The sequence below is a fragment of the Belonocnema kinseyi genome, chromosome 5, assembly GCF_010883055.1.
Source record: "Belonocnema kinseyi isolate 2016_QV_RU_SX_M_011 chromosome 5, B_treatae_v1, whole genome shotgun sequence".
In the NCBI taxonomy this organism is placed as follows: Eukaryota; Metazoa; Arthropoda; class Insecta; order Hymenoptera; family Cynipidae; genus Belonocnema; species Belonocnema kinseyi.
In genome coordinates this window covers 78799856-78819964 of record NC_046661.1, presented here as the reverse complement: position 1 = coordinate 78819964, position 20109 = coordinate 78799856, and the positions used below count along the sequence as shown (strand labels likewise).

The following is a 20109-nucleotide window of genomic DNA, read 5'->3' as shown; positions in this document are numbered from 1 at the left end:
ATAATGGAAAATTATGCACTGTTGTTTTATTCAGTTTGTACAGCCACAGGATTTATTTAATAACTTGTTGAAAAAAAAAATTGCCAGTTGGTGACATACATTCTTTTCGGAACATTGTCATCAAGAAACCTGCAACATAATATAGTAGAAAATAGGATTTTTGGCTTCAAAAAATTCTTAACTTTACACTTTTCTATCATATTGTTTTTACAAATAACAATATTTAACGTTGACATTTTCCTTTGCTTATAAATCGTAATTTTGCCTTGATTTTAAAGTAGTTTGAGAAAAAAACCGTGACGTCGAGTAAATCTAAAAATTTACAAGTTGTTTATTAAAATGTTTACAACAATAGTCATTCTTAATTTATGGTTATTCTTTATTCCGAACATTACTTCTGCGGCAGATTTAGGTATCTTTACTTTCAAACAAGTCAATTTAAGTACTGTTTTTTGTACGTTTCTAAAGATTTTTGCAAAAGTATCAGTGGCCTCAGTTGCTAGAAAAACATCTGCGACCAACGTACAGCCAATTGAAGAGGAAAATGATTATGCTCGAGTTCTGGAATTGTCCCTTTTATTCTACGAAGCTCAACGCTCTGGGAAACTTCCTGCAGATAATAGGATTCCTTGGAGAGGGGATTCTGCTTTAAATGATCGAGGTCTCAACGGTGAGGATCTCACTGGAGGATATTACGATGGTAATTTATAAATAAACTAAAATTTTATTTCATATCTCATTTTATAACTCATAATGCCCCAAAGTAATTAGGCATGCAGATTCTATGTTAAAAACTGAACAAAATAGTCCTTTTCCAAAATTTTCTCAGACGTACAGTTTGGGAATTAGAGCGACTTTAATATAAGTGAGTGTGGGGTATGGCCTCGACAATGACTCCCCACTTCTGCACCTCATGGAACCCACCAAGCTCTGTATCTCTGTATCGCTTAAAATCTCCATAACTCAAAAACTCACAGCCTGAAAAAAATGTCGTTAGAAACGTTTTTGCTTGTTTTTTTATATAGAATAATAAAATACAAATTTGCATTCGAAAAGTTATCTAAAAATAATTGATAATTATTAATAAATCAATTTTAGCTGCTGATTTCGTGAAGTTTGGCTTCACGATGGCGTCGACGACTACCCTTCTGGCTTGGGGTGCAGTCAGTTGGCCCGAGGCTTATGCAGCTGCTGGTCAGCTGGATGAAATTCGAACAACCGTGAAATGGGCAACTGATTATTTTATAAAATGTCACGTCAATGAAACGACATTTTATGGTCAAGTTGGGGATTTCACAATGGACCATACTTTTTGGGGAAGACCTGAAGATTTGAACACCTCCAGGCCTGCTTTTAAAATCGATGCTGAACATCCAGGTATTTTAATTTCAAAACGAATATAAAATGTTTAAGGTGCATGTAAGATACAACATTTTCAATTTTTGTTAGGGTCTGATCTAGCTGGAGAAACCGCTGCAGCCCTCGCAGCTGCGAGTCTACTTTTTAAGGATTCAAACCCTGAATACAGTGCCATGTGTCTTCAACATTCTAAAGAACTTTATCAATTTGCAAATGACCACAGAGGTCTCTACCATGAAGCTATAAAGGGTGCAGCTCAGTATTATGAAAGTACCGACTATGGGGATGAGTTGGCTTGGTCTGCAGCTTGGCTTTTCAAGGCCACCAACAACTCCAGATATCTCGAGGAGGCTGAATATCATTACCAACATTTTTATCTTAAGGAGCGACCAAATGAATTCTTCTTTAACAAAAAAGTTGCTGGGGTTCAGGTTTGTCTCCAAAGTTTGCACACCCTAACAAAAATTGAATTAAAATACCTCTCAAAGTAGACAAAGGAGCCAACTGATTAAAAAATCTTACTCTAGACCAAAAATTAGACAAAAAAGTTCATTATAGCATTTCGGTCAGACGAATGATAATGGTTTTAGAGAGACTTTTATTGACGGCAGCGCCCGGTCTCTTGAACGACTTTCGTAACTTTCCGCTATCCATGCCGCCTCCCGTGCGCTATGAAAACTTAAAATGTGTGTATCTCTGGATTGGTTGCTCTGAGAAAAATATCGCAAGACGATTTTTTGTTTATTTTTTCATTAAGAATACGTTTCTGCATTCCCTATTCTAATCCAGTTGTGCATGCACTTAGATTTCATTCAAATAAATCGTATTTAAAGGCCTCATCTAAAATAAAGTTACTATTGCAGGTTCTCTTGGCGCAACTCACTCAACAAAGAGATTACCAAAACTCAGCGAAAAATTTCTGTGATTTTTCAGTTAGATTCCAAAAAAGGACTCCTAAGGGTCTGATTTATATTGACAAATTTGGCACACTTTGTCACGCTGCGAATATTGCATTCGTTTGTTTGCAAGCAGCGGATTCACCTGGAATTGGAGATCCACAGGAATATAGAGATTTTGCTAAGCAGCAAATTTCGTACATGCTCGGTGGTGGGGGTAAATATCTTTTATCCTATCTAAAAAAAGTAGTGTAACAATATATCTCCAAAATCTGAAATCTCTCAATCATTGTTGTTGAAAACCTCATTGGGCTGTTGAATTAAAACTTTTACATTATCTAGTAAATTATTTAAAATGTATTTTCTGATTTGTTTTCTACATAAATTATTTTTATTCAATAAGTGTTAAGTTTCTAAATATTTTCTAACTCATATTGAAATTTTCAAGTAATCGATATTGTTATTAGTGGGGTGCTTTCCCGTTAAGATATTAGAGAGTTAGAGAGAAAAATCCTTTTTTAGAAATATACACATTATTTTTCCAGGTGTTGCAAGTGTATTTTTTCAAGGAATTTGTATTATCGCCCGAGAATAACAGAATTTCTTAAACTCTCGACAGAGTGGATGGAGCTATGAATTAAACATTTTTTAAATTAATGTTTTACTGGAAAAAAATTTCTACTTTCACTCCTACTGGTTTAGCGGGAAAGCACCCGACCAGCAATTGGAAGTGCTACGGTTCGATTTCCAGGGGAGCGAAAGAAGATCTTTTTTTCGAAAAATATTTCAATAAAAAAATATTTAATTCATAGCTCCATCTATTTAGAAAAAATGAAATTTAAATAATTTAAATTGTTTGAGTGATTGTTATTTGTTTAAACAGTTTTTTTCTTGCGAATCGTGACAATTTATTATTTTTGAGATAAATAATACAGCTAATGAATTTGAAGAATAATATGGGACTTGAATGTTCTACAATTTTTTGTATTTGGTGAAAATTTCCTTTTCAAAATTTAAAGATTTTCTATTAAACAATTTTTTTTCTGGTCATCAACATTTAAATGCAAGCATTTTAATCTTGTCATATTTTTAATTCGAATGTTTTATAAAGTATGGATTTTTAAGGAAATACTTGAATTTTCAACAAACAATATAATTAGTTTTCAAGCCAAAAAGTGTAGTAATTAATATTTCAATCAAAAAAGATGAAATTTCATATAAGAAAAATTAATTTAAAAACCAAAAAAATAAATTTTTAAGAAATAAGGATCTTTTGGTCCTGGAAGAAAAAAAAGGTTATTTACAGTGTTGAAGCTTTAAGTCAAAATATGAATTTTCAGCAGAAAAAATTTATTTTGAAACAATTGTTACATTTTTAACCAAAGAGATAAACCTTAATTTTTAAAAATGAACAAAGTAGTTTAACTTTTACCCACGCAGTTGAATTTATAATTAACAAAGATCGCTTTTCAAAAAAATAGTTAAACTTTCAATCAAAGAGATGAATTTTAAACTAAAAATATGAATGTTCAACAAAAAAAAGATTTTTTTTTAACAAAATGGTTCAATCGAAATTTTCAAGCAAAATAGTTGATTTCTCAAAAAAAAAAAGATTCAGTTTTAATTAAACAGTGACATTTTCATCCAAGAAATATAGTAGAATTTCCAAACAAAAAAGATGTCTGTTCAAAACAATTGTTGAATTTTTAACTAATAAGTTGCATTTCTATCCATGAAAAATGCAGTTTCTACTAAAGTAGATGAATTTTTAATTTAAAACGACTAATTTCCAAAAAAAAGAGTTGAATTTTTATTCAAAACAAGGGTACAGTTGACTTTTCAACACTAAACTATAAATTTGAAAGAAAATGTTGATTTTCGACGTAGATACTTGAATTCTTCACTAAAAAAGACGAATTTCTAACAAAGCAGTTGAATTTTTAACAAAATTATTGAATATTTAAACAAATAATAAAATGTATAATGAAGAAGATTATCTTCAGGAAGAATCAACTGCAAAAAAAATATATATATATACGGGGCAAATAAATTACTATCAAGAATATTATATCAGAGTTAAGGTAAGTGTGACGGTTATCGGAAGCTTAAGGCGAATTTTAGATTTCAAATGCTTAAAAAGCTATATTAAACATATTTAAAGTTTAAGAAATGAGTTTTATCGAATAAAGCGTCCCTTTAGAAAGGTAGATTACTTATTACTTGAAACATATCCTATTAGAATGAATATTATAAGAAGTTCGAAGTTATAAATACGAGAATGCATGGGTTATCGGCAATTCAGAAATCTGGCTGCTTAAGTTATCGGCATTTCGATGTGTGAGTTTTCGGCAATAGCGTTTAGGCAAAAACATTTTTGCTGAAAACGAAAAACTCAACAGCTTACTCTATGTAAAATCTGCCGATAACCCATTCATTGACGAAGACTGGCACATTTACCTTACCACAAAACTTCATTGTTAAACATCCCTAATTTTTCCCTGACCATTAGTATTCAAAGAGCAGAATCTTAACCTTGTACAATTTTTAACCTAGAATCTTTTATAAGCGTAATGAAAGAATTCCAAATTTATCATTAATAATAGTTATTTAAAGTTTTAGAAATTCCCTGAATTTTGCAAATATTTTTTTTTTTAATTTCGAAAATTCGTACGAAAAAAATGTTAATCGACCTTTTCTCAATAATAATAGCGTCGGGACCGTACTTCAATTACGTTGGACGGGGGCGAGACATTTTTTTACTATTTGTTAAGGAAGGGGGGGGGGGTCCTTCACCCATCCACGTAATTTTTGCAAATTCACAAAAATTTTCTACTGAAGATTATCTTTTTAGTTATTAATTTTATTATTTGGTGAAAATTAATTTTTCTGAAAATTCGTCTTTACGATCTAAAAGTTAATCTTTTTAGTAGAAATTTTGCATCTTTTGGGTTTAAAAATTGAACTGTTTTGTCGAAAATTGAACTATTTCCTAGAAAATTCATTTTTTTTAATTTGTCTTTTTGATTTGAAAGTTTGCTTGTTTTAGTAGAATTTTAATTTTTCTCGGACAGAAATTGAACTGTTTGGTTGAAAGTTCAACAATCCTGTTAAAAAGTCGTGCTTTTTAGTAAAAAATTCGAAAATTAATCAGAAAATTAACGTTTTGTTTACAATTTCTTATTTTGGTTATTGCATCTTTATTTAATGAAAATACAACTGATCGGTTGAAAAATCAATTCTTTCTTGAATGTTTGTGTTTTTCAGGTTAAAATCCAACTGTGTTAGGAGAAATGACATCTGTATTGGATAAAAATTCGACTTTTTGGCCGAAAATTAAACGCTTGTTTTTAAAAGTTATACTTTTCGGTTCAAAATTCTACTGTTTTGTTGAAAGTTTAACTAATTCGTAAAAAATGTACTTTTTGTTTAAAATTTATATTTTGATGTAGAAAAATGAACTGAAATCTTTTCTGAATGAAAGTTCAAGTTTTCAAACAAAAATGTTTCGCTTTATTTACAAATTCATCTGTTTTAGTAAAAATTTAATCTTTCTTGGATAAAAGTGCAACAATATTGTAGATCATTCAACTATTTTGTTAAAAATAAATTCATCCTTTTTAGTTAAAAAAATCGTCTTTTTGGACTGGAAGTTCAATTTTTTTCGTAGCAACTTATTACTTGTTTAAAAATTCATATCTTGACCGGGAAGAGTCAACTGGAATCTTTTTTTGATGAAAATTCAACTATGTTCTTGATTTTTTTTATATATAAAATTGATCCGTGTTAAGAGAAATTTAATCTTTTCGGGTAAAAATGAAACTATTTGGTCGAGAATGCAACAATTTTATTAAAGAGTCATCCTCTTTGGTTGGAAAAAATTCGTTTTTTGGATTGAAAATTCAATTTTTATCGTAGAAACTTATTTTTTGTTAAAAAAATACATATTTTAATCACAACTTATCTGAAAAATTTTTTAACAAAAACTTCAACTATTTTTTTCAAAATTTATCTTTTTTCGTTTACAAAGGTCTGTTTTATTAAAAATTGCACTTTTTAAATAAAAATTGCATTTTTTTGTTAGAATTTATTCTTCTTTGCTTGAGTATTTAACTATTTTTTTTAAAGATTTGGTTGAATCACTTTGTTGAAAAGAATCTTTTTTTGTTGAAGATTTAAATTTTTAGTTGAAAATTTATCTCTTTGGTTGAAAGTTGAAGTATTTTGTTGAAAAATAATCTTTTTTAATTGAAAATTTAACTGTTTATTTGAGAAACCTTTCTTTTTGGTTTAAAATGAATTTTTTATTTGAAAATGTAACTTATCCAATTTTTTATTATTTATGTTTGTAGTTGAAAATTCTTCTTTTTTGATAAAAAAAAAATAATTTTCATGATTTGAAATTTCATGTTTTTGGTTCGAAAATTAAATTTTTGTAGATAAAATTCGCGTTTTGAGTTGAAGGTTCAACGATTTAAATAAACTTTTATTTCTTACTTGAATAAAAGATCATTATTTGTTGAAAATTTGTATGTTTGATTTTGAAATTCTTTTTTTCTTTATAACTCTCATCTTTTTTTATTTAAATTTACACTATTACTCTTTTTAGGTTGAAAATTCAAATATTTGGTTAAATAGTTATATTTTATAGTAGAACAGACATTTTTGTGTATAATAAATTAATCATTTCAAAAATTTAAATCTCTATCTGAAATACTGTTTTATTCCGTTTATAAAAGATTCGATGCTAAGTACGATCAATCTCAAAAGTCGCCACTCTTTAAAATGATTTAAGAAACAAACAAAAAGTAGATCTTTATTGATTTCTGGGAATCTTGACGGAAGCTTCTACGTGTACTTTGGAAAAAATAATTCAAGTCAAAATGATTTATTTAACAGTAGTTATTTACAGTTTTAGTTTTTGCTTTCTCTTTAGGGAAAGGTTACACTTGTTATTTAATCCTAATGTTCAAGGCCTCATTTTATTCTTTGAAGGATTCACTACAATTCTGTTTGGATGATATTAATTAAAATTTAAACTGTGATTGTTTACAATAATAAGAACTGTATGGTTTCTAAATTAATTTTTAAAATAAAATCAACCTACATAGCAATTTAGAGAATCCTTCAAAGAATAAAATGAGGCCTTGATCATTAGGATTAAATAAGAATTGTAACTTTTCTCCGAAGGGAAAGAAAAAACTAAACCTCTACATAACTACTGTTAAATAATTTTAACCTAAATTATTTATTTCTTAAGTGTGTTTAGAAGCCTCCATCAACATTTACAGAAATTGATGATAGATCTTTTTTGTCGATTTTATAAATCATTTCCAAGATAGGATACTTTTTAGTTTGATTGTACGTAGTGTACATCCTTAAAAATATTACCTTGATCAATTACGTATTTTAAATACGGTCCCTTAAGCATAAAATTTTGATTTTGACAAATGTTGTAATTTTTTTTCTTCGCTTCAGGAAGAAGTTATGTAGTTGGATGGGGCCGAAATCCTCCCACCCAACCCCATCATGCAGCCTCTTCTTGTCCAGATAAACCAGCATCCTGTGGTTGGTCAGAACTGTACCGGAAGTCGCCAAATCCTCAAACTCTTTATGGGGCTCTCGTTTCTGGTCCCGATGAGATCGACAAATTTCACGACCATCGAGAGGATTATATTTACACTGACGTGACCCTCGATTATAATGCAGGATTCACAAGCGCTCTGTCCGGATTGCTGCAACTCCGGGTTAAAGCAATCACTTGAAATTTTATTTTTCAAAATACAATTTTTTTTTATTTTGAATTCAAAAAAAGTCTCTTAAGTCAAAGATCGGATCATACTTGAAAGGTCGAAAGAATAATGAACTTCTGTGATTGAAATGTTGAAAAACATACTTTTTTAAAATTTGAAACAAATTGCAAAATGTGATCTTGATTTCTGAGTGACTCCAACATTATTGTTGATTTACGACATTTTCACTTTGAGATGCGATTCATAATTTAAGTCTTTTTTACTACAATTGTTGTGATAGTAACATTAAAAACTGAAAAATAGTATCACAAGGAATATCAAAGCGAGGAATTTCATTTTATAAAACATACCAGCGTTCGATAGAACGTTGGTTAAAAACAATTAAATTTTTTTTTATTATTCAAAACTTGAGAATTGAAACTTTAAGGCAACTTTTTTATCTTTTTATCGACGATCAGTATTTTTTTAAATACCAAAGACAAAAAAAAATAATTTTGATTCCAGCATTAATGCTCTTCGCTTTCACAACGAGTGCTTTTACTATTTTTGTATTTTTTAGTTAAGATAATAATTTTAGATTAGTGATTAATATATAAGATGAAAAAGCTTTATATTATAAATGTATATGTTATTAGCGAATAAACAATTTTTTGAGCATATACCTTTGTTTTGTATTTTTTATTCGATGATATTAAAATTAAAATTAATTTGTTTACAAATTATTTAAATTATTCAACTTTCAAATATTTCTCAAACTTATTTGAATTCTTTCTAAAACTGTTTATTATTGCCAAATTACATATTTTTTTCTAAAATATTTTATATTCTGTTTTGCAATTTTAGGAAATCATTTGAATTATTAAAAAAAAATCATTCTTTTTTTTCCAAAATCAAACAACTGCTGTAGCTTCTTGTTACTGATAGCATTTTTCTCAAGTTACTGAAAACTGTTTACAATTTATATCCTGCCTCTCTCCTCTAATTACAAGAAACAGTGACATCAGGTGAACTCTATAATCAATTCGATTTCAGTATCTTGTTGCCTGCCTTCGCCTCGCCATGAACCGAAAGTTTCCAGACAAAAGTTTTTTATCTTTACTTTTATTGTTTCTGATCAACGGAAATGTGCTTGCTGATCAACGAATACGTGGTAAAGATTTTTTTCCAAAACCTTCAAAAATACATTAATTAAATTAGGAATCGCACTTAAATTACGTAACAGCTGAAGGGGGGAGGGGATTAGAAACTTCCATTCATGTATGTAATTTTTTTAAATTCCCGAATGAAACAAATAACTTGCAATAATTGTACAAAAATTTTAAGTGAATTTCAGTTTATGCGCCAAAGAAATCTGACGAGTGAAAAATGAACCGAACGAAAATTTTTTTTTAAGTCAGGGTATTTTACTGGTATTTGTATAACTTTAAATAACTATCAATAAGAATAAATGTGTAATTTTTCAATTTTAATTTGAAATTATCTTATTTGGTTTATAAAAGAGTTAAGGTTAAAGATGTCACGGAAAATGAAAAATTAGCCAGTAGAATAACTAGGATATTTTAGAATTGAGTTTTGCCGTAAATTCCGCAATTTAAAAAAAAAGTCATCCTTTACTGTTAAAAATTCAATTTTTTGTCGAAAAATCTTCTTTTTGGGTTAGAAATCTACTTTTAATTAAAAACTCATATTTTGGCGTTGAAAAATCAACTGAAATTTTTTTTAATTAAAATTCTTTTTGTTGTTGTGTTTTTAATTTAAAAATTCATCTATTGCAGTAGAAATTGCATCATTATTAAATAAAAACTATTCGACTACAAGTTAAACAATTTTCTTAACAAGTCATCCTCTTTGGTTGAAAATTCGACTGCTTTGATCAAAAATCGTCTTTTTGGGTTTAAGATTCAAATTTTTTCTTTAAAAACGTACTCTTAATTTACAACTCATATTTTGGTGTTAAAAAGACAACTCAATTCTTTTTTTAATACAAATGGAACTATTTTCTAAAAAATTTGTCTTTTTGCTTAAAAAATTCATCTGCGTAAGTGGAAATTTCATCTTTCGTGGATAAAAATACAACTATTTAGTTGAATATCTACAATCTTGTTAAAAAATCATCCTTTTCTGGTGAATATTCTACTGTTCTGTTGAAAATTCAACACAATTTTTCTTTGAAAACATTTTTGGAATTGTGGAATTTTTATTTAAAAATTTACCTGCTTTACTGAAAATTTCATCTTTCGTTCATGGAAATGCAAATTCGTAGTTGAAAATCAAACAATTTTGTTAAAAAGTAATTCTTCTTAGTTGAAAATTCAACAGAACTGTTTTTCGAAAACATTGTTGAAAAAGATTTCGTTTGCAAATTTTGGCTATTTGATTTGAAAATTGATCTGCTTCAGTGGAAATTTCATCTTGCGTGAATTACAATGCAAGTATTTAGTTAAAAATTTAACAATTTTGTTAAAAAGTCATGCTTTCAATTAAGAATACAACTGTCTTGTTGAAAATTCGTCTTTTTGTTCCGAAAATTCAACTGTTTAGTTGAAAATTTAACAGAATTTTGGTTAAAAAAGAATTTTGAAAAAGATTTTTTTTTACAATTTTAACTTTTTAAATTTAAAATTAATCTTCTTTAGTGAAAATTTCACCCTTCCTGTATAAAAATGCCATCTTTTAGTTAAAAGTTGTACAAATTTTGTTAAAAAGTTATCCTTTTAGTTGCAAATTCAAGGGAACTGTATTTGAAAAAGATTTTGTTGAAAAATTTAGACTTTTTAAGTTGAAAATTTATCTTCTTTAGTAGAAATGTCACCTACAGTGGATCACAATGCAACTATTTAATTGAAAATTCAACTTACTCAATGTTCAAAACTCTTACTTGCATGTTGAAAATTAAACAACAAAAAATCTCCCTTGGATGAATATTTAAATATTTTTGCTTGAAAATTTTTCTTTTTATTTAAAAACTCATCTGCTTTAGTAGGAGTTTCATCTTACTTAGATAAAAATGCAACTGAATGAAAATAAATCTTCTTTGCTCGAGGTTTCAATTATTTTGTTGGAAAATTTGTTTCAACCACTTTGTTATGAATTACTTCTTTAGGATTTATATTTTTAGTTATAAATTAATTTTTTTTGCTGAGAATTCATATTTTTGCCATAAATTTAATTTTGGCACAGGAAATCTTTTTCCTCAACGGTTAAACTCTTGACTAAAAATTAAATTTTTGTTTAAAATTCGTCTCTTTGGTTTTAAATTTATTTTTTTTTGCATGTTTCTAGGTAAAAATATCAAGTATTACATTTTTTCTTAAAAATTCATCTTTTAAGATTCAAAATTCAATTATTTTGTTGAGATTGTTGTTATTGAAAATACAAGTATTATTTTGAAACATTTTGTAAAAATTATATTTGAAAATTCTAAATTTACATCTGACATATTGTTTTATTCCGTTTATAAAATATATAATGCGTTAAAAACATTACAAGATTAATATGTATTATATTAAATACAAAAAATTTAAGTACGGTCCCTCAGGGATATATATTTTATTACTTTTAAAATAATTTAGAATTAAACCCAACAATTTTCTTTCGAAGATTCAGAAATTCCAAAAGGATGTTCCCAATTAAAATGTAAAAAAGAAGAACAGTGCATATCTCGAAGATTTTGGTGCAAATCTCCACCTTGTCCACAGATGTTGTATTGTGCGAAATCCCGAAAAGGTATTAAATAAACTTATTATTTTCATTCATTACTTTAATTTTATTTTTAAATATGTACAGAATCTTTGAAAGGACCGTCAACCTGCAGTTCAGTTCGGTGCAGCATGGGTTACGTTTGTCTCGTCAAAGTTCGTAACTGTACCTGGGACGAAAGTAATTAAAAAGTTTATGAAAAATCAAAGAGAAATTATTCTCAAACAGTAAATTAAAACAAAAAATAATGATACAGTCATATTCTGCAAAAACTGCACAAAAAGTATTTTACGAAATTTTCACTTCAATGTCAGGCAACGTAAAGCACGGCCATGGGAAGGACTCCCCACTCCTGGGACTCGCCATCCTCCGTATTGCCTTCCGCGCTTCTTATATTATTAACCGCAAACTTAAATTCTCCATTACTCAAAAAGCATTAGCCTGAAAAAAGTCTCGCAGAAAATTTTTTTTCTCGTTTTTTGCCCTAGAATAAGATTCTGAATTTATTTTCTTATATTTTTCATATTTCACATAGATTGTAAACAAAAAATTGCGAGGTGTGTTTCGGAAAGAGAATATTACGAAGGACCAGCTTCATGTGCAGATTTCCAGTGTCCACAAGAACACAGATGCATTCTTAGAGAATCTTTATGTGCTCGTCCACCTTGTAAAGTACTCAAGAGTTGTGCCAGAAGTTCTGGTATTACTAATCATCTTTATTAATTTCAATTAATTATTACAAAACTCTTTTACGATCATTTTTTTCGGCGACGAATTTTCAGATGCGGTTGCATGGTTTACCAAATGTAAAGAATTAGGCTGTTTATCAGAATATGAATGCTTTTTACGAAGACCAATAAATAATTGCACCAATGCTCCATGCAAACATAGCCCTGACTGCACCTTACCCCCTGGTACGATTTTTCTTCTTTTTGTTAAAATTAAAACACACATGTAATTAATTTTAATTTTTAAAGGAAACAATTTAATAACTTACAGAAAAGGATTCTAATGAAAATTGTCGAGGTTGGGTGTGTCCAAATAATCAGGTTTGTTTGGCTCAAGTGCTAGAGCCTTGTAAATTGAACTTCTGTCAAGTCTCCCGAACTTGCAAAGAACCATCGTATGGCCAAAATATAGCAACTGAGGTAGAAGATAATTCTTTTTTTTACATCTTACTTCTAACAAAATGTAGCAACTTTCTGATAATACTGTAAATTGTAGCGATTCAACACAGAATTAAAGACCTTGAATGATCTTGAAAAGGATTGGTTTTATCAGCAAGCGGAAAAACGAAGGTTGCAAGCAATTTTATTGACAACAATTTCGCCCATCATAAATCAAGTAAGATAAATAAATAAATGAATTTTATGAAAATCCAATTACAGATTTACATCATAAGCTTTTTTTGCAGAAATCTATGTTTCAAAATGCCGGATATGACATATCGAGGCAGTTATTTTTTAAACCCGGCGAGCTTGCAACTAGGTAAAAAATATTCTATGAAGAAAACCAAGTTAAAAAGTTTTTTCCAAATTTTTTCTCTGATGTATAGTTTCACTTCCAGATGAATTTAAAGTATATTAAAGTGGGAACGTGTATAGCCACGAGAAGGCTCTAGCACGATTCCCGCCCTCATTCTCCTTCCGTGCCTCCTCCCTCTAGGCCACGAGTTATTAAAACTAAAATATTCCATAAATCAGAAACTATTCACCAGAGAAAAATGCCGTAAAAGACTTTTGTGTTTACCTTTTCAAGCAGAATATCAATATTAGTGTCACCATAATAAAGATCAATAATTTTAGTTAATTTAGCTAAAAATCTATAAAAATATTTACAGTGCCCAGGGACACAATTTAGAATTACTTAACAGTGCACGAAGGATGCCACATGTACCAAGTGTGCCAGTTTATAAATATCCTACTTATCTAGCATCAACTGTACAACCAAGACAGATTTTTACTCCAGACAAGACACATGTTAAATCAGTTACAACCACTTCAGTTCCTTCGTGGTTTGAATCTCTAAAATCGAGGACGGGAATTGATGTTATATCATTCTGGGTAAAACAAGCTGAAGAAAATCAACATTATGTCGTAAATATTAAGAAATATGATAAATAAACATAAATAAATGTAATAAATTTAAAAAATAGACAATACCGTTAATTGCAGACATTTCAACAATGGCTTGAATCCATCCGAGAAACTTTAGATCCAGAAATGTATCGACTCTGGCTCGAGGAAGTTCGACTGGCGACTTATTATAGTAAAAAATTTCAGGATTGGCTTCCACTCCCGGTTACGAATCAAAATCTCAACATTCAACAATTTTATGATTTTGAACCAAAAATAAATGATATGGAGAGGGAAGTTCCTTCTGCTTTTCCAAGATCAGAGATAGATGAACAATCTTATGAGGTAAAACTCAATACAATTTGGTATTAAAAATTAAAATTAAGTTTACAATAATAGTAATTTAATTAAAGATAGGAGAATATAAGGAAGAAATTAGTATTTTAACGACACCACGAATAGTAAATAAACTGGCAGGTGATGTTACAAAATACGTAGAATCCGCCACTGCCAATGTTTCCCAAAATTTTGAGGTATGTTACAAACTTTAATGCTCCATTGTATCAACCATTTATTCAAATTTATGTAAGTTTGTAAAATAATTTTCAGATGGAAAAAAGCTCTGTGGTTCCTACCTTTATTATCATCCAACCACCTCGAACTTATCCAGATATTTTTGATACACAACAATTATTACAACTAGTACATTACTATTTTAGTGGTATGTCGATTAAATTCCACTCTCAAATTTGAAGAATCTATATCATTTTTCATGTTTACTCAGAGAATGAATGTACTCATTTATTCTTTAAATAAAAAATTACATTATTTTGATTATAATTAAATTTAATTATAGTATGATTTTAATTTAGTTTTAATTAATTTTCAGTTCATCAACCTCCAGAATTTCGAGTGCCAGGACACCCGATTAGAAGTTCTATTGATCAAGTTCCAATTTATCCTTATTTGCTGCAAAACAATTTTCCAAGTAGGCCATCCGCCTTTACAGGGATTCACTGGCAAAACTTTGTAAATGCATATCCCCAACATTTTCCTTTCATGCCAGAAATAAATCGTTATTTAAATTCTTTCAATTATTTGAATCAATATTTGAAACCCTTTTCTCGATGGAACAATGCAGATTTTGGATATACACATTTTGACCAGGATTACCCTGCAATTTGGAATGATCAACCAGACGGAATTTATAGTCGTAAAGGTGTTTTTGATATTCTGGATTCTAATCCTGAATCTCGAAAGGTTAATTGGAGGGATTATTTTGAAAAAAGTAATTTTTATAAGGGAGGTGATAAGGATCTAAGATCAAAAATCGATCGTTTCGGGTAGGTGAAATCGATTTTTGTATCAGCTTTTAATATTGTAAGATTTTTATTGTTGCAATTTTTTCTTATTCATCAAATTGCCAACAGAAAGCCAGTTAGAAAATTGGAAACAAATCCAGAATTCTTGAATGAAAAGGAGAAGGAGGAACAGGAAATACAGTTTCTTCTCCAAATTCTACAGGAAATTATTGATTATGATTTCGATGGAAAAGGACGAGGAAAAAAAGAAAATGAAAATAAAAATGACAATACAAATGAAGTTTTATTAGAGAGTCTAATTCACATGCTGGAGGAAGAATTAGACGAAAGTCAAGAAAATGTAATACAAATTTAAATTCAAACTATAATTCTTATAATAAAAAGATTTCCTTTTTTTCAGATCGAAAATCCAAAACTGGACAATTTTGTGGAAAAAATTAAAAAGGAGAGAGAGAATGACTTAGAAATTTCAGAGGATCAACCCAAAAAATTTTTTGACCATTTTTCTGGTCCACTATTAAGACGCAGTAAAAGTGACGACATTTTCCGATCTCCGAACATTTCTCAAGATTCGTCATTTTCTTCTAAAACCTCAACTTTGGTAAAAATAATTTCTGATTCGGTTTGTTCTTCTTACAATAAGTTGATTCAAAACCAAGATATTGACATTTTTTTAGGTGGATAATATAAATAGTTTCATTGAGAAATATGCAGAGGTTCTAAGTCGGAAGGATTACGAAAAATCAAATCAAAATTTAAGTAACTTTTTTAATCCAAAAGAGCAAAATTCCAATTTAAATATTTCCCTTCAAGAAGTACCAAAAAAAGAAGACAATTCGCCTGAAATAATTTTTCCGAAAGCAGGTTATTATGATTTTATAAAAAATGAGGATTTGGCGAAAAGTGGTACCCACGATAAAAATCCAACAATATTTGACAATGAGGAAATTAAACAAACTGATACGAAAGATCGTGTAAAAAATTTATCTAAAAACGTTAAGAAGTCAAATGATGAATCTGAAGATGAATGAAGGACTAATGCCAACAAATTTAATTTATTCTGGTTTGTGTTTTTTTGATTGAATCTTCTATTAAAATTAATTTTAGCGTACTGATGATACTTAATTTGAAATTATTTTTTAACCACTGGTGGTAAAATTCCGTAATATTTTCCCTGTTTATTTTTTTTTCTGTTTAAAAAGGATGTAAATTAAAAATTTAAAAACAAATTCTGACCGAGTACAGATCTTTATGACGAAAATGTGGTCACATTAAAAAACATTAAAAATCCAAAAATGGCCGATTCCAGGAGTAGCTAATTTCAAGTAAATCAGATTAGTTTTAATATTTAGAGCCGCCATTTTGAGTTTTGTAATTTTGACTTAGGATTCCTCTTCTGTAACCTCAAAATTCACGAGTAACAAATTTGCAGCAAATTCGATTAAATTATATATTTTTAGTCCATGATATTGAATGTGCTATTTTGAATTTTTAAAATTATAAACTTGTTATTTTAGATTTGACTTCAGTGACCCAAAAAACCACTAGAAGAAAAATTTAAAAAAATATACTATTTTTAAAAGTTCTATTTTGGCATATTCGTTCCGCCATCTTGAATATAGAGAATTGAAACTATTTAACTTCAGATTCGAGTTCGATGACCCCAAAAATCCATGTAAGACGAAAACGATCCGAATTATTTTTAATTTGAAAAAATCAAAATTAAAATAATTACCTTAAACTCTTTCAGAACTTTTAAAAATACAGCGAAACTCTTCTATAGCGTCTATTTTGGGGCTGACGGTGAGTAGGAACTAACTCATTATAGCTCGCTCTGCTTTTGTTTTTTCACGCCTGAGTGCTTGCCTGAGTGACAACCGCAGACCCTGCTCACCCCCACGCAGCTCCTGTTACACCTACCTAAGGTACATCGTCAATTCTCGGAAGGGCTATAGAAGGGAGGACTATTGAAAATTTTCGCTGTATTTTGAAATGTTTTGAATTTTTCTCTGTAACTTAATTTTTCAAACCAAAAACATTATTTCGAATTTTTCCAGGAATTAAAAAAATTTAATTTTTATTTTTTTTAAACGTTTCAAAATTCTGTAGACCTTCTAAACTTTTTGTGTAGAATATTTTTAAAATCTAAGAAAAATTAAGAATTTTTTAAAGATTTTTAATTAAAAAATTAGTTTGTAATTTTTTCATATCTTACAAATATCTCTTGAATTTGCACAAACTGAAAGAAAAAATGTAGTCTTGCCAAATCGAAACATTCTTTTTAGTTTTCTCTTAGAATTAATTAAAGAAATAAAAAATATTTTGATTTTTACACGTAAATCTTTAAAACATTTGTTATGCTTCTGAAAACATTTAAACCTTTTAAACGGCTTCGAAATTTTGTTACAAAATTTTCGGAAATTTAAATTTGTTTAAAAATTGTTTTCAAATATTTTCAAGTTTATTGTTACTGTTAGGCAATGGCAGCGTGTACCGTATTTTTGTTAAAAATAGCCGGATTTTGCTAGTACAAAAAAAGCTGGAAAAGGAGCTATTTGCACTGAAATATCGGTACAAATGGCAAGATTTTTCCGATACGTGTGAAACTTTCAAATATCTCTTAAACTTATTCAAGTTTTGAAATTTTAGAAAATCATTTGAAATGTTTTCAAATTTTTTCTAATTTTCTCTTTAAATTCATTTTTCAAAATAAAATTTTCTTATGAAACTTAAGAAAAACTTTTGATTCTCCTTAAACGTTTCATAATTCCTAAAAACTTAATTTTTTTCAAATTTTTCAAGAAATCTTTATTTTGTTTTAATTTCCTTGAAATCAAAAAAAAAGCTGAAAACTTGAAACGCTTAAAAATATTAGTTTTCTTAAAATTTTGTAAAATCTTGCAAAATTAAAAGAAAACTCTTAAAATTTTCCAAACTCTTTTTTGGCCCGTTTTAAAATCTTCAAAACTTAAAATTATACTTTTGAAGCTAAATCTAAACCATTTTAAACTCTCAGAATTCTGAAAAAATGTAATCTTCTCAAATCTTTCAAAATTATTTAAAATCTTGGATTTTTTTGTTAATTCTTCAATATAAGTTTTTTTCCATAATTTATTTTGTCTAATTTTTCAAAGGCCCAAAAAGTTTACAAATTTTAATATTATTATTTAATTAATCATGAAAGTGTTCTCTTTTATCAATAATTTTGAGAAGGTTTTGTCGAATTGACGAGACGCTTCGTTTTTAGAAACATTAAGAAATAAATTTTATATTAAAATAAAATTATGTATTTGAAAATTTAATTACAAAATGAAATGTGCAGGAAAAACACATGTAGTTTTAAAATAAACGTAGTTCGAGTGAAAGTTATCCTTGAGGATACATAGCATATATGGTATTCCCCCAGTTATAGCAGTTCCGGAAGTTGCAACATTTTTTGAGGTCATAACTGGCTTACAATCGATTTGGAATAATAATTTATTTTATTTTGGTGACTTTAATATGTCCAATTAAAAAAATGTCTTAACTGTAGGTCATTCTGACAGTAAAGTGGCCGTTCTTATTGCTTTTCAGGGTCTACAACAACTCAATGAGTATAATGACGTTCACAACATAAAGAATAAGTACCTTGATATTGTCCTATCAGCATTTCCATCTAAAAGTTTCATCTTGTGATTTACCTATTTTTACCTGTGAATAATTACCATCCCCCCTTAATCTGATGTTTTGAAGCACATTTTCCGCGATCATCCGTAAAGCATATAATGCCAATCAAATCAACTTCTAAACGCTGCAAGTTCAGCAATAAATATCTGTCAGGTTTTGCTGCTATTCTTGTCTTAGTTTAATGTTTTCCTTACTCAGAAGACAATGTTAATAATGCATTAGACACATCCCACGTGGAAAGATTCCCCGGAAAGTTCTTCACAGAAATTCTACGGAAATTCCAGCTGGAAATTCTACTAACTTTCCGTCCGCAATTCACAGCCTCTAATGGACTCTGGAAGTTCCTATAAAAAAATTTTCTATCAGTAACGCTACCCCAGATCGACTCCGTTAGTTCACGACCATCGTCCCAACCAATTTAGTTTGTACCAGGTGCAAAAAATATTTCTTCCTAGACGAAGTTGAGTTCTAAGTAAACCTTGGAGGCAACCAGCCAAATTTGTTCATGATCCGTCACTATAAAATAACCTCCGACTGCAACAGGTGTAAAAAAAACATCTCCCTCAAGGAAGTTGAGTTCTGAATGAACCTTGGAGACAACCAGCCACATTTGTTCATGATTCATCACTCTACAATAACCTCCAACTGCATTAGTTGTAAAAACTACGTCTACCTCGATAAGGTTGAGTTCTAAATGCACCTTGGAGGCAACCAACCAAATTTGTTCATGATCCGTCTCTATACAATAACCTCCAACTGTACCGGGTATAAAAACTACATCTTCCTCGAGGAAGTTGAGTTCTAAATTAAACTTGGAGGCAACCAACCAATTGTCATTGTACAATAACGAGGCACGTCAAAAATTGGTTGGTGGCCTCCTAGGTTAATTTAGAACTCAACTTCCCCAAGGGAGATGAATTTTTTACACCTGGTGCACTTGGAGATTATTGTCTAATGACGAGTCATGAAAAAAATTGGATGTTTGCCACCAAGGTACATTTACAACTCAGCTTCCTCGAGGGAGGTGTATTTTTTACATCTAGTGCACTTGTAGGTTATTTTACAATGACGAGTCGTGAAAAAAATGGGATGTTTGCCTTTAAGGTTTATTTAGAACTCAACTTCCTTGAGGGAGATGTATATTTCATACCTGGTGCACTTGGAGGTTATTGTCTAATGACGGATCATGAAAAAAATTGGTTGGTCGCCTCCAAGGTTAATTTAGAACTAAGCTTCCTCGAGAAAGAAAAATTTTATGCATCTGGTGCATTAAGAAGCGGCTTCTGAAAATTTTAAATAGTTTCCTAAAATTCCTAAATGAGCTTTCCTAAAGGACATCACA

The 20109-nt window shown here is 29.3% G+C and overlaps 2 protein-coding genes across 5 annotated transcripts in view; both read left to right on the top strand.

The window, feature by feature from the left end:
• Nucleotides 1-8624, top strand: part of LOC117172493 (endoglucanase E-4-like) — a 30560-nt gene extending 21936 nt beyond the window's left edge. For all 4 annotated transcript variants that reach the window (XM_033360488.1, XM_033360489.1, XM_033360490.1 and 1 more), the window contains 5 exons: nt 469-700; nt 1099-1377; nt 1450-1790; nt 2223-2472; nt 7731-8624. In XM_033360488.1, the coding sequence (XP_033216379.1) occupies nt 469-700; nt 1099-1377; nt 1450-1790; nt 2223-2472; nt 7731-8017 (1389 nt within the window). In that variant the 3' untranslated portion in view covers nt 8018-8624. The remainder of the gene's footprint in view (nt 1-468; nt 701-1098; nt 1378-1449; nt 1791-2222; nt 2473-7730) is intronic.
• A 440-nt stretch (nt 8625-9064) lies between these two features.
• LOC117173722 overlaps nt 9065-20109 on the top strand; it is a 16175-nt gene continuing 5130 nt past the window's right edge. Inside the window, exons 1-16 of the mRNA XM_033362363.1 lie at nt 9065-9155; nt 11606-11731; nt 11792-11884; nt 12240-12404; nt 12487-12618; nt 12704-12852; nt 12929-13048; nt 13119-13192; nt 13545-13800; nt 13879-14124; nt 14193-14312; nt 14389-14500; nt 14669-15122; nt 15210-15441; nt 15502-15702; nt 15779-16164. Of these exons, the coding sequence (XP_033218254.1) occupies nt 9065-9155; nt 11606-11731; nt 11792-11884; nt 12240-12404; nt 12487-12618; nt 12704-12852; nt 12929-13048; nt 13119-13192; nt 13545-13800; nt 13879-14124; nt 14193-14312; nt 14389-14500; nt 14669-15122; nt 15210-15441; nt 15502-15702; nt 15779-16132 (2925 nt within the window). The 3' untranslated portion in view covers nt 16133-16164. The remainder of the gene's footprint in view (nt 9156-11605; nt 11732-11791; nt 11885-12239; nt 12405-12486; nt 12619-12703; nt 12853-12928; nt 13049-13118; nt 13193-13544; nt 13801-13878; nt 14125-14192; nt 14313-14388; nt 14501-14668; nt 15123-15209; nt 15442-15501; nt 15703-15778; nt 16165-20109) is intronic.